Source organism: Mauremys mutica, chromosome 6, assembly GCF_020497125.1.
Source record: "Mauremys mutica isolate MM-2020 ecotype Southern chromosome 6, ASM2049712v1, whole genome shotgun sequence".
NCBI classification, from domain to species: domain Eukaryota; kingdom Metazoa; phylum Chordata; order Testudines; family Geoemydidae; genus Mauremys; species Mauremys mutica.
The window spans coordinates 120,854,602-120,867,930 of NC_059077.1; the positions used below are offsets into that span (position 1 = coordinate 120,854,602).

Sequence of the window (13,329 nt, forward strand, 5' to 3'; positions counted from 1 at the left end):
CGTGGCCCAGGCAACACTGGTTCACCACACTGCTCCGTCTATTAGTAGCCAGCCCAATTCCTCTGCCGCTTCACCCAGATCTTATAACACAAGATCACAGCAATCTCCGTCACCCGGACCTGCCGGCCCTCCACCTCACGGCGTGGCTCCTCAGTGGCTAGACCAGACCGAGTTGCGCTGCTCTGCTCCCGTGCAGCATGTTTTATTGAGCAGCAGAAAGCCTTCCACTCGATCTACCTACCTGGCCAAGTGGAAGCGCTTCGCTTGCTGGGCTCAAGCACGTGACGCTATTCCTTCGGAACTCCCACTTCCGATGGTCCTTGACTATCTCTGGTCGCTAAAACAACAAGGTCTTGCACTGTCCTCCATCAAAGTGCATTTAGCAGCCATCTCCGCTTTCCACCCCGGTGAGGGGGGATATACACTGTTCTCTCACCCGCTGACTACTCGCTTCAGAAAGGGCCTTGATCATCTCTACCCCCAGGTGCGTCATCCGACTCCCACCTGGGACCTCAATCTGGTCCTCAACAGGCTCATGTCTCCGCCCTTTGAGCCGCTGGCCACCTGCTCCTTGCTGTACCTCTCATGGAAGACGGTTTTTCTCGTGGCTATCGCATCCGCCAGGCGGGTCTCTTGAGCTCAAGGCACTCATGGTGGACCCGCCATACACCGTTTTCCATAAGGACAAGGTGCAGCTACGTCCACATCCGGCGTTTCTCCCGAAGGTAGTGTCCGCGTTCCACAATAACCAGGATATCTTCCTGCCAGTTTTCTTTCCAAAGCCTCACGCATCTCCGCGAGAGCAACGACTTCACTCCCTCGATGTTCGCAGAGCGTTGGCTTTCTATGTTGATCGGACAAGACCGTTCCGCAAATCCCCGCAACTGTTTGTGGCAATTGCTGACCGGATGCGAGGTCTTCCTGTTTCATCGCAGCGAATCTCCTCGTGGCTCACAGAGTGCATTCGCACCTGCTATAATTTGGCTAATGTCCCTTTGGGCCATCTCACCACCCACTCTACCAGGGCCCAGGCGTCCTCCGCTGCCTTTCTGGCGCAAGTACCTATACAAGAGATATGCCGAGCGGCGACCTGGTCATCCGTCCATACTTTCGCCTCACACTACGCCCTGGTCCAACAGTCTAGAGGTGACGCAGCCTTTGGCTCTGCGGTCCTGCATACTGCCACGTCTCACTCCGACCCCACCGCCTAGGTAAGGCTTGGGAATCACCTAACTGGAATGGATATGAGCAATCACTCGAAGAAGAAAAAACGGTTACTTACCTTTGTAACTGTTGTTCTTCGAGATGTGTTGCTCATATCCATTCCACACCCACCCTCCTTCCCCACTGTCGGAGTAGCCGGCAAGAAGGAACTGAGGGTCGGGTGGGTCGGCTGAGGTATATATGCGGTGCCGTTATGGCGCCACTCCAGGGGGCGCTCAGCCGACCCACTGGGGTTGCTAGGGTAAAAGTCTTCCGATGAAAGTGCACGCGGCGCGCACACACCGCCTGGAATGGATATGAGCAACACATCTCGAAGAACAACAGTTACAAAGGTAAGTAACCGTTTTTTCTTCCACCAGCAGCCTTATGAGTCTCCTTGCAAATGGCAGAAGACCCAGTGAGCTGTTGGACAGGTTCATCTTCACAACCTTCAGGGTCTCATACTCAGTCTTTGCAGAAGCATTATTTCGGAGTGCAACCAGAGAGCCATCAACTACCCTGTCTCACATTGTGCACCTGACCCACCCCCTTTGGGGGGCATCTAGCACTCTTTTTTTTTTTTTTACCAGCTTAGAATGTGATAACAGACAAGTGGGTCCTGGATGTCATTCAACATGGCTATACAATTGAGTTCACAACACTACCTCACCCACGTCCTCTGCCCCGGCCCCGCCTCAGGAGCCATTTTCACAACAGTATCCTTGCCCAGGAAGTGGACTCCCTACTGCAAAGAGAAGCAACAGAACCTACAATGCATCAGGGCGGTGGTTCCCAAGACTTTGACCGTCTCAACCATTTCATATGCAAGCCAAAGTTTTTTGTATGGTCACCCTAGCAGCCAGCATGCCTTCTTAAGGAGGCATGTGGTGTATGGCTCTCAATATGCAAAATGCTTTCATATGGATATCCATCCTGCCCACAATTGTTTCCTGAGATTCACAGACAGCCTTCGTCACTTCCAATACATCTACCGTTTGGACTCACCACTGCTCTACAGGTTTTCACCAAGATTTTCTTGGTAGTGGCGGCCCATGTCCGGTGCTAAGGGGTCCTTACATTCCCTTATCTTGACGATTGGCTGCTGGCAGTGAGATCAAAAAAGAGAAGCTTGAGCCTTGACTTCCATGCTGCTCACACTCTTACTCCTCCTCCTCCCTGGGGATAAGTGTACATGTCAATAAATCAACTTTGGATTCCACACATTTCCTAGACTTCATTGGGCTCACATCAACGTGTTTTCAGCACGTGCCTACCTGCCGTAGGACAGGTTCCAGACCCTACAAGAGTTGATTTCCATGGTGCTCTCCAGTCTTTCTGTTCCGGCCAGGACTTGCCTTTCTGTTCTGAGCCACATGGTGGCTTGCACATATGTGACTGCCTTGGCCCGTCTCTGCTTTGGCTGCCTACAACCCTGGCTTCAGAGAGTCTATTCCCCCATGTACCATACCATGGACTTCCTGTTATCGGTTCCCAATGATATTTCTTCCCTCCAGTGGTGGACGGACTCAGACCAGGTCTACACCGGGATGCCATTCTTTCTGCCCTCCCCATCAGTAACAATCATCATGGATGCATTTCTCGTCGGATGGGGCGCCCACATGGATGAGCGCATTGATTCAGGGGACTTGGACTGCTCAGGAATTTCCGATTCACATCAACATCCTGGAATTTTGGGCAGCATTCCTCTGATCCATCTATTCCAATCACATTCTCAGCATGTTGGACAATGCTACCACAGTTACTACATTACCAGGCAAGGCGGCATGAGGTTGCCCGTGCTTTACGTGGAGATTGTTTGTCTTTGGGAGTGAAAAGCCCAACCTGAGTGCACCTGGATGGCTCAGAAATCAGAAAACAATGAAAAGGAACCCAAATTATTTTTTCCAAATCCCATGGTTTTTAAGCCACTCATAGGGGTTTTTTAGGCCTGATTCCTGATTGTTGAACACTTGGGTTTGGCAATACTGTGTGTTATATTTTTAAAAATCCCAAATCATAAGTAAATAGTTGTAATTCATCTTGGTTCTCGGGACATTATCAAAACCTCTCCATTTTTGCTATAAGGCTTTCACAGAAAGCCCCTAGGTAGAACTACTCCGTTTTAAATAAGTGGTATTTAGAAGATCTCATTAGAAAGTTTATTTAGAATACTTTTGAGGAAGGCTACAGTATATCATTTAATGGCATATGTATGCTTATGTTTGAGAAAATTAATTTGCCTCAAGTAACTACTTTAAGTGAAGTTTCCATTCATGACCTGCACTTCAGTATGCACCTCCAGTTCCTTCTTAAACCATTGAGAGTGATGTTCAGATAAGGAGAAGGGGACTAAATTCCATGAAATTCCATGCAGAATGCAATGCATGTAACTGATTCATTATGGTAGAGAATCCTAAAACATGGGAAAATGCTCTACTGCTAAAATTTGTAGAACTGTTACTATAGCATTACATGAACATGAATAACTTGATTTATGTTGATATTAAGATTTTAGTTGTTTATTTAGTCTGGTTTTGCGGATTAGTTTTCTATCATTTGCTTTCAGTAAATGACAATATATTGATACTACCACTAGATGTCATATTTAATACTACTGATAGCAAACGTTGAAATATAATCTTGATGAGTATATCTGAGTTGCTCAGCTCTCAAGCTTGTATAATCTAGGAAAAGATGACAGTTTTATTCTAAATTAGATGGATTAGTTGCATTATATCTAGAATAGAAGGGTGCAGAACAGATACTTGCTCTACTACGCTTAAAACCTATATTGACATAGCTGTGTCAGTCATGGTTGTGAAAAAAACACCTCCCCAGTGACAGCAATGCCAGCAAAGCCCCCAGTATAGAGACAGATGCCAGCACAAAACTTAAAAGGGGAGGTGGTGTTCCCACACTGACAGGAAAAACTCTGTTGGTATAGGCTGCATCTACACTAGGGTACTGGGCTGACATGGGCTCTGCAGTGTGTACATAGTGATTGAATTCCCTCAAATGGTTATGAAACCATAATGATACAGGAAGAATTGCACTTGGGTTTTGTGTCTTCAGTTTGCAGCACTGTTTCTCATTTTCCCCCTAAAATGTCAATGACACTTTGATGCAAGCAGCTGTAGGACAATAATGGTTACTTGAAAATGTGATGGAGAGAAAAAAAAATACATTCATTTTTGGTTACACTAAGAAACAGGAATGTTTTTCTACTAATTGTGAAAATACTCAAAACTTGGCCACTTTAGACATTATGAAAGTCCAACAGTTCACTAATCATCAGTGCTGTTGCTTTGATTAAAACCTTAGTTCACATATGTAAATAGTTAAAATTGCAAATATCAAATTGGAGGAGAGTCTGGGAGTCTAATTTCCTTTTTTTAGGGAAGATTTTATTGTAAATATTATCTGCAGAATATTTTTGCAGTATTGGCTTGCCTCTTTGTAAAGAGAGCTTGAAAGTGTTTATCCCTTCATTGTTAACATTTCTTTAATAGTATCAGGAATGCGAGTCTGATCTTCACTGATTTTGCTGGGGGTGGGTGTTGCAGGAAATGTGCAGTTAGGGTATGTCTGCACAGCACAAACAACCCCCCCTCCCCCCCGCGTGGCAGCGATTTTCAGACTCCTGGTCTACAGACTCAGGCACTTTCTGCAGTGCTAAAAACAGCTGTGTAGGGTTTTGGGCTCTGAAACGCATCCCCCTCCCCAGGCTTCAGAGTCCAAGCTCCAGCCTGAGCCCAAATTTATACACAGCTGTTTTTAGCACTGTAGACCAGGGTTCTAAGACTCTCCGCCCCATAGGGTTTTGCTTTGCCATGTAGATATACCCTGTGAGCACTCTCTCCTTAACTGAAAGGCGGCAGCACTCATTCTTGAACTGACATCTTTTTACATATAGTTCTCCGTATTGTGTTCAATAGGCGTTGTTAAAAACAGTTTAACTAAAACTCCCTTCTCTTCAGCTGCTCAGTTTTCAGTGTCTTATGATGGCATAATGTCGTCATTCTCCATAATTCTTTGAGAAAATTCTCATCTCTCCCAATTTGTGGGTGTTTTAAAAAAAGGCAGAATTTTAATTTGGCAGACCTCTTGGGCCACCTTCACACACAATAAAGAAGCCAAAAAGGGCACAGACCCAATTTATCTTCCTGGTGTGATTCCATTTTGGATTAGTACATGCCTGTTGTATAGTGTGATATACGTTGTTATATAAATAAGCATCCTTGTCAATGCACTAAACCTTGTTTTACTTTTGTTTTATAGGCAAATCGTACCTGCCCAATTTGTAGAGCTGATGCTTCAGAAGTGCATCGTGATTCAGAATGACCAATCTAAGAGCACAATTCTAGTTTGGGTGTTCCTAGTCACATGTATAGACGAACTATCCATTGAACTTACCCGTGTGGCTGCCAGCCTTCCCTTTACACAAAAGGGTCAATGGACCTTTTTTTGCACTGTGTGATTTAATCAATTATAAAGCTTATAATTAGTCTTCACAATTATGGGATTGTTATACTAACCGTGTGATTGGAACTCCAAAGATTTTATTTTCTTTAGCTTAATTTTGTGTGTGCACTAACATTCCCTGGTTTTTGTGTGATCATTCCGAGTGTTGCTGCGAGATTACAGTGGACGTGATCTTTTAGCATGTGCTTTTATAAAAAGTGGTAGCTCCAAACAATATAGCAATCTACCTTATATAGAGCCTTCAGATACTGTGAGTGGGAACGAATGGTGTGGGCGGGAGTATGTATGTGCACACGAGAGTTTGTGTGGGGTGTACTAGCGAATGTGTGTGTGTATGTCTGAGAACCTATATACCAGCATGTACTGAGAACGTATGTGAGTAGTATTAATTATGCTGCAATGTATAATCTTGTGTGTTATTTAAACAGTACTAGTACTGTACACTGGTTTCTTTCCTTGTGTTTGCAGTTGCACACTGAATGCTAAGGGTGCAGCAATTATAGGCATTTAATATTTCCTCCCCAATGTACTTAATGGTATAAAAAGACCTTTTAACTTTTATTCAGACAACTGTTATTGCTTCCCCTTCACTGGCGGTTGTAAGTGTACCACTAAAGAGTGCAGTGATTGCGCAATACATGATTAATCTTGTTTTTAGCTCATGTCATAAAATCCAGATTTTACATTGGCTGATTTACTGCTAATTTATCAATAGTTGCAGTATCGCACAAAATCAGTTAGCAACATTAACATTGTCAGTTGATCGTTTGAATGTTGATGCTTTTCCGTTTTCCTTTTTAATTCCTCTAGCCAGTTTGAATTATGTTCAGTTGATTTCAGAACAGAGATCAGTTCTGAAGATGCTGAAGTAACATATTCCTCCCCATACACAGAAGCTGAAAGGACATTCAGAGTCTTGTGCAACAGCTCCTCACATTGTTGGCCATTGTACTTGCTAAGTACATAATCATTTAGCTTATAAACTTTGGCTTTAACTCATTTATGTTCTTTTTCATGTATAAGGGAGTTTGTGTAAGTGGAAGAGAGGCTACCTTTTTAGTCCTGCAACTTTATGAACAAAATAGAATTCTTAGCATTTTCTCAGAGTGGAAGAACTCCTAACTTTGTCCTTGTACCACAGTAAGTTTTTGTGGTCATTTGCTGCCTGGTTCAGATGGCATAGGATGCTTCTTCTACCCTTCCCTACTAGGTAGTGAGCTTTTGCATGAATAAAAAACTCCCTTGGTTTTTCGGTTAGTAGCCAGAATATTCACATTAAGAGAAGTGTGTGTTAGTACACAATCAGGAACAAAAAATGCTGTGAAAAAGGAGTTAACCTCCATTCAGCTGCCCTGCGAATGTTAGAGCTGGATTATTGAAAAATTGGCTTTGTTTAACATTTCAGACTGTTAAAGGTTTTAAAATTTGTTCTTCAGTCAAATATTTAGGTCTACTATGTATACCATAGTTATTGAAGAGATGCACTGTTTTGCATCACTGTGCTTTCTCCTAAGTGTAGTGTCATTACTTTGGTTGCAATAGCACAAGTGGCACAACTAGCAATATTGCTGGAACTTGCTGCCAGTCTCAGCTTTACGTTTCTGTGTCATTTCTGATGCTTTTGTGTGCTGCTGTGCTTTAGTATCAGTTATATTTTCAGACAGTGTTACATGTTCTCCATGCTGCTTGCCCTTTGAAGGCTCTACAGACCAATCACAGCTTGTGGTTCAGTAAAACAAAATGAAAGCACAATTTTGCCCATGTTTCAGATGCTATTGCCTCTGTTTAGTTACACAAGTAGAACAAAAAACTTGCTTGTCTGTCCATGTCAGTACCTAACACTAAGTCTATCAAAATTATTACAAAATATACAGTGTACAACAACTTTAAAATGTTCATTTTCCCCTGGATGTGCTAAGGAATGGAACTGTCACAACATGTCACCAAACAAGTTAAATCACATATAGTAAACTTTATTTTTTTAATGAATGAAATCATGTGTTTAAAAAGAAGTGTATGCCACACATCTTATAATACTTAGGGTCTTTTATATAGCTGCAAAAAATTTCTACCTGTACAGATCTAACCATAACAAACACTACTACACTCAGTATTCACTTTGTTGACGCATGGAAATAAGGCACTTTTCTAAGTTAGATAGAAATGCATAATTAACAAGGCATATTTTACTAATATTGAGGTAGAGTAGTCCTCTTTCCTGAACTGGAGAAATCTTGATATGTAATGGCCCTCTTTCCCAGTAAAGTTCTGTGACGCAGGTGGAGATTTAGGAGGCAGTAGGATTTCATTTGGTAAAATACTGAATTTCATTGTTGCACTCTTGTGGCTGATCTCTTCTGGAATGTTTCTTTCGTTTGCATGGGACTCTTGCAGATGTGTGCAGACTTGCTTCCTGTGGTTAGTGTGTATAAAAAGCACACATGCATGTGTTCTGAACCAGCTCAGACTGGCGACAACAGACTTCATTGTTGTGGCTGCCCTGTCAAAAGAGGAGGGGAAGGGGATTCATGCTCAGCCTTTACTGCCATGTGTTATGCACATTTGTGTCTAATTCCACAGCCTGCAGCGGTGCCTGGCAGCACCAGAATCCAGTAAAAAGGTTTATGTTGGTTCCCCCCCCCATTTCCCACCTCCCTTCTAAAAACAACAAACTGTTGGCTTTACCATGTTGGCACTGCTGTGTTTTTTGCATGAATTGTCAACTTAATTTGAATGTGTTCTGGTTTTTAATGGATACCAAGGCCTACAGATCTCTCCAAGGTCTCATTTTGTGGGTTTTCTTTACAGAAAGGTTTTTGTGCAAAGTAATTTTTTTTGGTTGTATACAGTTTTTGTAGTCTCTTGAATGTGATTTTCTCAGCTGTTAACATTTACACTTTTTGTAATACTTGGAATGGTGGGATCTACCAATGTGTTGGTTTTTTTAAACTTACTGAAAATGCATTTTTGACTGAGTTATCTTTAGGCCTTAATAAAAGAGCTGTGTTTTTCCCCCCCTTTGGTACATTCAGTTACCTCATTTTGCTATTTGTGTTTCAGATTTGCTAATGATTATGAAAGCTTATGGGTTTTGTTGGAATCATATTTTGTCGAGTGTTTTCTTTAAATCATACTCTCTTGTATCAGTTAACATGTAGTTTTAAATGTATTATAAATATCTGTAACCAAATCATTTGAAGGCTTGATAAATTTTTAACAAAATTTGTACATTTTTTATGAGAGTTACTAGTAATGCTTTACTAAGTAGTGCAATGAATTTTTATTTTTAATCCCTGTGCCCAATTTTGGAGTTGAGAGAGTTGTTCAGTAATAAATGTATGATGTACACTTAGTTTTGTCGTGCCTCTTGTTCTCCTGTTGGGGTTCATTGTTTGTTCTTCTTAGTCTGCGTATTTCTATTTTATAAATGTAAAACTTTAGAGCTGTACCACTCTGCAACTGGAATTAGGTTTGTTGTTTCTGACTAATGCTGTTCATATGTAAAACCAGAATTTATTTTCTTTTAGACAAAAAAAATCAATATTTGGTTAACATGTCTGCTTTTAGAAATCTCAGGAAGACGAGTTCAACGAGCTGCACTATATCCTTTTTAAAAATATTAAAGCTGTTTTCAGCATCATTGTCCTACATTAAATGAATGTGCAAATATGTATAATTGACAGCTCTTTCTGCCTTGATTGAGATCATCTTTCTGAAAGTTTTGCTTAACAGTAAATGGTGTCATAAGGAAAATGTGGGAGGAGTGATTGAAAAATATTGGGCACTCCTCTGGCATGTTTTAGGTGAGTTTCTGAGTGTTTTACAAATTAGGTAAGGTTTGCAACACTCCTGTGAGGTAACATTATCTCCATGTTAGAGGTGAGGCTGAAGTATAGAGGGTTTGATTTGTTCAGGCTCACAGAAAAAGCTGGTGGAAGGATCAAAACAATTTCTGCATCTTCAGGTGTAGTGACAGGACCATGTATGGTGAAGCTTAAAATGCAAGCTACCTTTTTAAAATGGTTTTTAAGTAAGTAGCAGTTAGTCCTCCAGGTTCTAAGGACATATCTTTAAAGATGCAGTTGTCAGGCCCTAAAAGTAATTTTAATAAAGGACCTATATAAATATCTTTTTGGTTTTGCAGCACTAGTTATAACAAAAGGTCACCAATAAATGGGAATACTCCTTTATTCAGCATATGGAGTTGCAACAATTAGCTACTGATTAGATTTAAAAAATGGGATAATATCACCAATAGTATTTGCATGTATACAATCTAAGAGGCTAATTAAATCCGCTTCAGGGAAGATGATAGAGGGTCTGAGGAAGGAAAGCCTTGCCTCAATGCATAGCAACTTACACATTTTGGGGGGTGCAGTATAGCCCAGGCTCCTTGTACTGCGTATCCTAAGCCTACACTGAGTGGCATTCTGCAACAGAGCTGCACTGAATTATGCAGCACTCTTAATTACAGAATAATTAACCTTCAGTTTTATGGAAAAAATTATAAAATTCACCACAGGATGAAAATGACAAATCCGTATTATTTACATTGCAGTAGAGGGATATTGCTCATCACTTTGGTATTTCCACAGTGGGCAAAACCTTTGACAAAAGTGAAGAGCTAGTTCACAGGCTGCTTCCCTCTACACTCCTAAAGGTGAAGCAAATGGAATTGTTCAGGTGCTCAACTCAGCATGGAGAGAGAGAGAGAGAGAGAGAGAGCACCCTTCAGAAAACCTCCCCACTCCCTGACCAAGCCTACATCAGTGCCTGAGCTGGGACCTTCCTGTCTGGTCTCCTGGGGGATATCTGCGCTCTTCCTGGGAGCCAAGGTAGACAGACTCAAGCTAGCACACTAAAAATAACAGTGCAGATGTTCGCAGCTTGGGCTCTCAAGCCCACTCAGCACACGTGGCTAGCTGGAGCTGCAACATCTAAACTGCTACGTTTTGTGCGCTAGCTCAAGCAGAATGAGCACAAGTCTGTTCAGCCAGGCTGGCCCCCAGATGCAGTGTACGCATACCCCTGGTGGTTGGGTGCCCCAGCTGCATGGGTCCCAGGACTCCAGTCTCCCAGTGGCTGAACACTGTGCCCCAATTAATAGGCGCCCCTACATACACACTCCAAGCTCAACAAAAGTCAATCCTGCCCCAGTAAATCCATGTTGGGGCACCACTCCAGTTTATACACAGATTTATACATGAATGTCCCTAGTATACTCCTCTCAGCCTGTAACCCCGTTGTTCTGCTCCTGGTTTCATCCAGGTGCAGAGGCAGTGGTGAGGTGTTTTCCCTCTCTCCACCCCAGCACGTTTAGTCATGTATGTTAGCCCCACCATAGCCCTTGTTGATCTGCATTCCTCAGATTTGCACAGGGGTTCACCACCATGAGTTTTCTGCGTCTTCTACTGTTGGCATTTCCTTTTACTCTCCAAATAAACAAGCATTTCCATACACTTCTAGTGAAAACCCACTGCACAAATGGGCTTCTCCCTGCAGAAAAAGAAGCCCTTAGCGGCTGTTTTTAAATGTACCTATACCATGTCCTCCTTTTTTGATGTGATAAAAAGGTTTACTCAATAGGAACCAATGTCCCCAGCCAAAGACACTCCTGATACTCCACAGCTCATAACACTCAAGACAATTCTTCCATATCATTGCTGTAACACCCAGCAGCTCTACCTGTGGACCAGGACTCCATTGTGCCAGGTACTGTACAAACAGAACAAAGATTGGCCCTGCCCCAAAGAGTTTACACTTTACGTATAAGACAAGAGACAAAAACACCTGTCCCAGAGGAGCCCTTGTTGGGTCTGCGCTCCTAGCATGGCCAGAAAGGAACTCAGCTCAAACTTCCAAGCCAAGGAGGCACCCATAAGGCTGCTGTGCCTCCACCTCAATGCCTTAGAATGCCCTGGATTCTGAGGCCAGCGTCTCTCTGACCATGGTCAGCAAAGCAGTGAGCACACACACCTAATACGGAATGGACGTGAGCAACACATCTCAAACACCAGTTACGGAAAACGTAACTGTCTTTTTTTTCTAGTCCTTTAATCATTCTCAGGGCTCTTCTCTGAACGCTTTCCAATTTATCAACATCCTTGAATTGTTGACACCAGAACAGGAGGCGGTATTTCAGTGCCAAATACAGCAGTACAAGAACCTCTCTACTTCTGTGCAAAATTCCCTCATTTATGCATTCAAGGATTGCATTAACCCTTTTGGTCACAGCATCTCCCTGGGAGCTCATGTTCAGCTGATTATTTACCATGGCCCCCAAATCTTTTTCAGAGTCACTGCTTCCCAGGACAGAGTCCCCCGTCGTGTAAGTATGGCCTACATTCTTTGTTCCTAGGTGTATATGTAACACCAACAGATCCCGGTAGTCAGGATCGAAGCTGGGGCTTCTGGAGCTTAGTGCATGAGCCTCTACTTCATGAGCTAAAAGCCACCTGGCTCTTAGCTAAGGCTGTAGAGCAGACTCATCTATCTAAGTGGTCTCAGTGCCACTAGCTGGGACAGAACACCACACCCAAGAGGTGTGTGGGTTACATATACATTTAGCCTTATTAAAATGGATATTATTTGCTTGTTTTTAATTTACCAAGTGATTAATAGATTCTAGGACTGGAAGGGACCTCGAGAGGTCATCGAATCCAGTCCCCTGCCCTCATGGCAGGACCAAATACTGTCTAGACCATCCCTGATAGACATTTATCTAACCTACTCAAATATCTCCAGAGATGGAGATTCCACAACTTCCCTAGGCAATTTATTCCAGTGTTTAACCACCCTGACAGGAAGTTTTTCCTAATGTCCAACCTCAACCTCCCTTGCTGCAGTTTAAGCCCATTGCTTCTTGTTCTATCCTTAGAGGCTAAGGTGAACAAGTTTTCTCCCTCCTCCTGATGACACCCTTTTAGATACCTGAAAACTGCTATCATGTCCCTCTCAGTCTTCTCTTCTCCAAACTAAACAAACCCAATTCTTTCAGCCTTCCTTCGTAGGGCATGTTCTCTAGACCTTTAATCATTCTTGTTGCTCTTCTCTGGACCCTCTCCAGATTGTTCTGAATCAGTGACCTGTCCTCTTCACTATTACGGCTGTCCTAATTTTTGCATCATCTGCAAACTATATCAGTGATGATTTCATGCCTTTTTTCCAGGTCATTGATAAAAATGTTCAGTAATATAGGGCAAAGAACCGATCCCTGTGGAACCTCATTAGAAACACTCCCGTTGGAGTTCCCCATTTACAGTTACATTTTGAGATCTGTCACTTAGCCAGCTTTTAATTCATTTAAGGTGTGCCGTGTGAATGTTGTTCTGTTTTTTTATTCAAAATGTCATGATATACCAAGTCAAATGCCCTACAGAAATCTACGTATATTACATCAATCAAACTTGTAATCTCATCAGAAAAATTATAGCAAGTTAGTTTAACAGGATCTATTTTCCATAAACCCATGCTGACTGGCATTACTTTTTATTAAGAGTCACAACCCATATCAGACACTCCATTCTTCTTTGAGTGATGGGCCCTATGTGTAGTCCACTGACATGCGCAGTAGCTTCCTGCATACTTCTGACCGAGTGTATAAGCGGCAGTGCAGGTCCACACCTCTCCAGTTCCTTCTTACTG

The 13,329-nt window shown here is 42.6% G+C and overlaps 1 protein-coding gene and 1 long non-coding RNA gene across 5 annotated transcripts in view; one reads left to right on the forward strand and one right to left on the reverse strand.

Moving 5' to 3' along the window:
* The window catches only part of RNF38 (ring finger protein 38), a 205,108-nt gene extending 196,071 nt beyond the window's left edge, over positions 1–9,037 (forward strand). For all 3 annotated transcript variants that reach the window (XM_045020743.1, XM_045020745.1, XM_045020746.1), the window contains one exon: positions 5,482–9,037. In XM_045020743.1, coding sequence (XP_044876678.1) covers positions 5,482–5,544 — 63 coding nt within the window. In that variant the 3' untranslated portion in view covers positions 5,545–9,037. The remainder of the gene's footprint in view (positions 1–5,481) is intronic.
* Positions 7,905–13,329, reverse strand: part of LOC123372560 — a 31,894-nt gene continuing 26,469 nt past the window's right edge. For both annotated transcript variants that reach the window (XR_006580342.1, XR_006580341.1), the window contains exon 3: positions 7,905–8,185. This is a non-coding gene — a long non-coding RNA (uncharacterized LOC123372560). The remainder of the gene's footprint in view (positions 8,186–13,329) is intronic.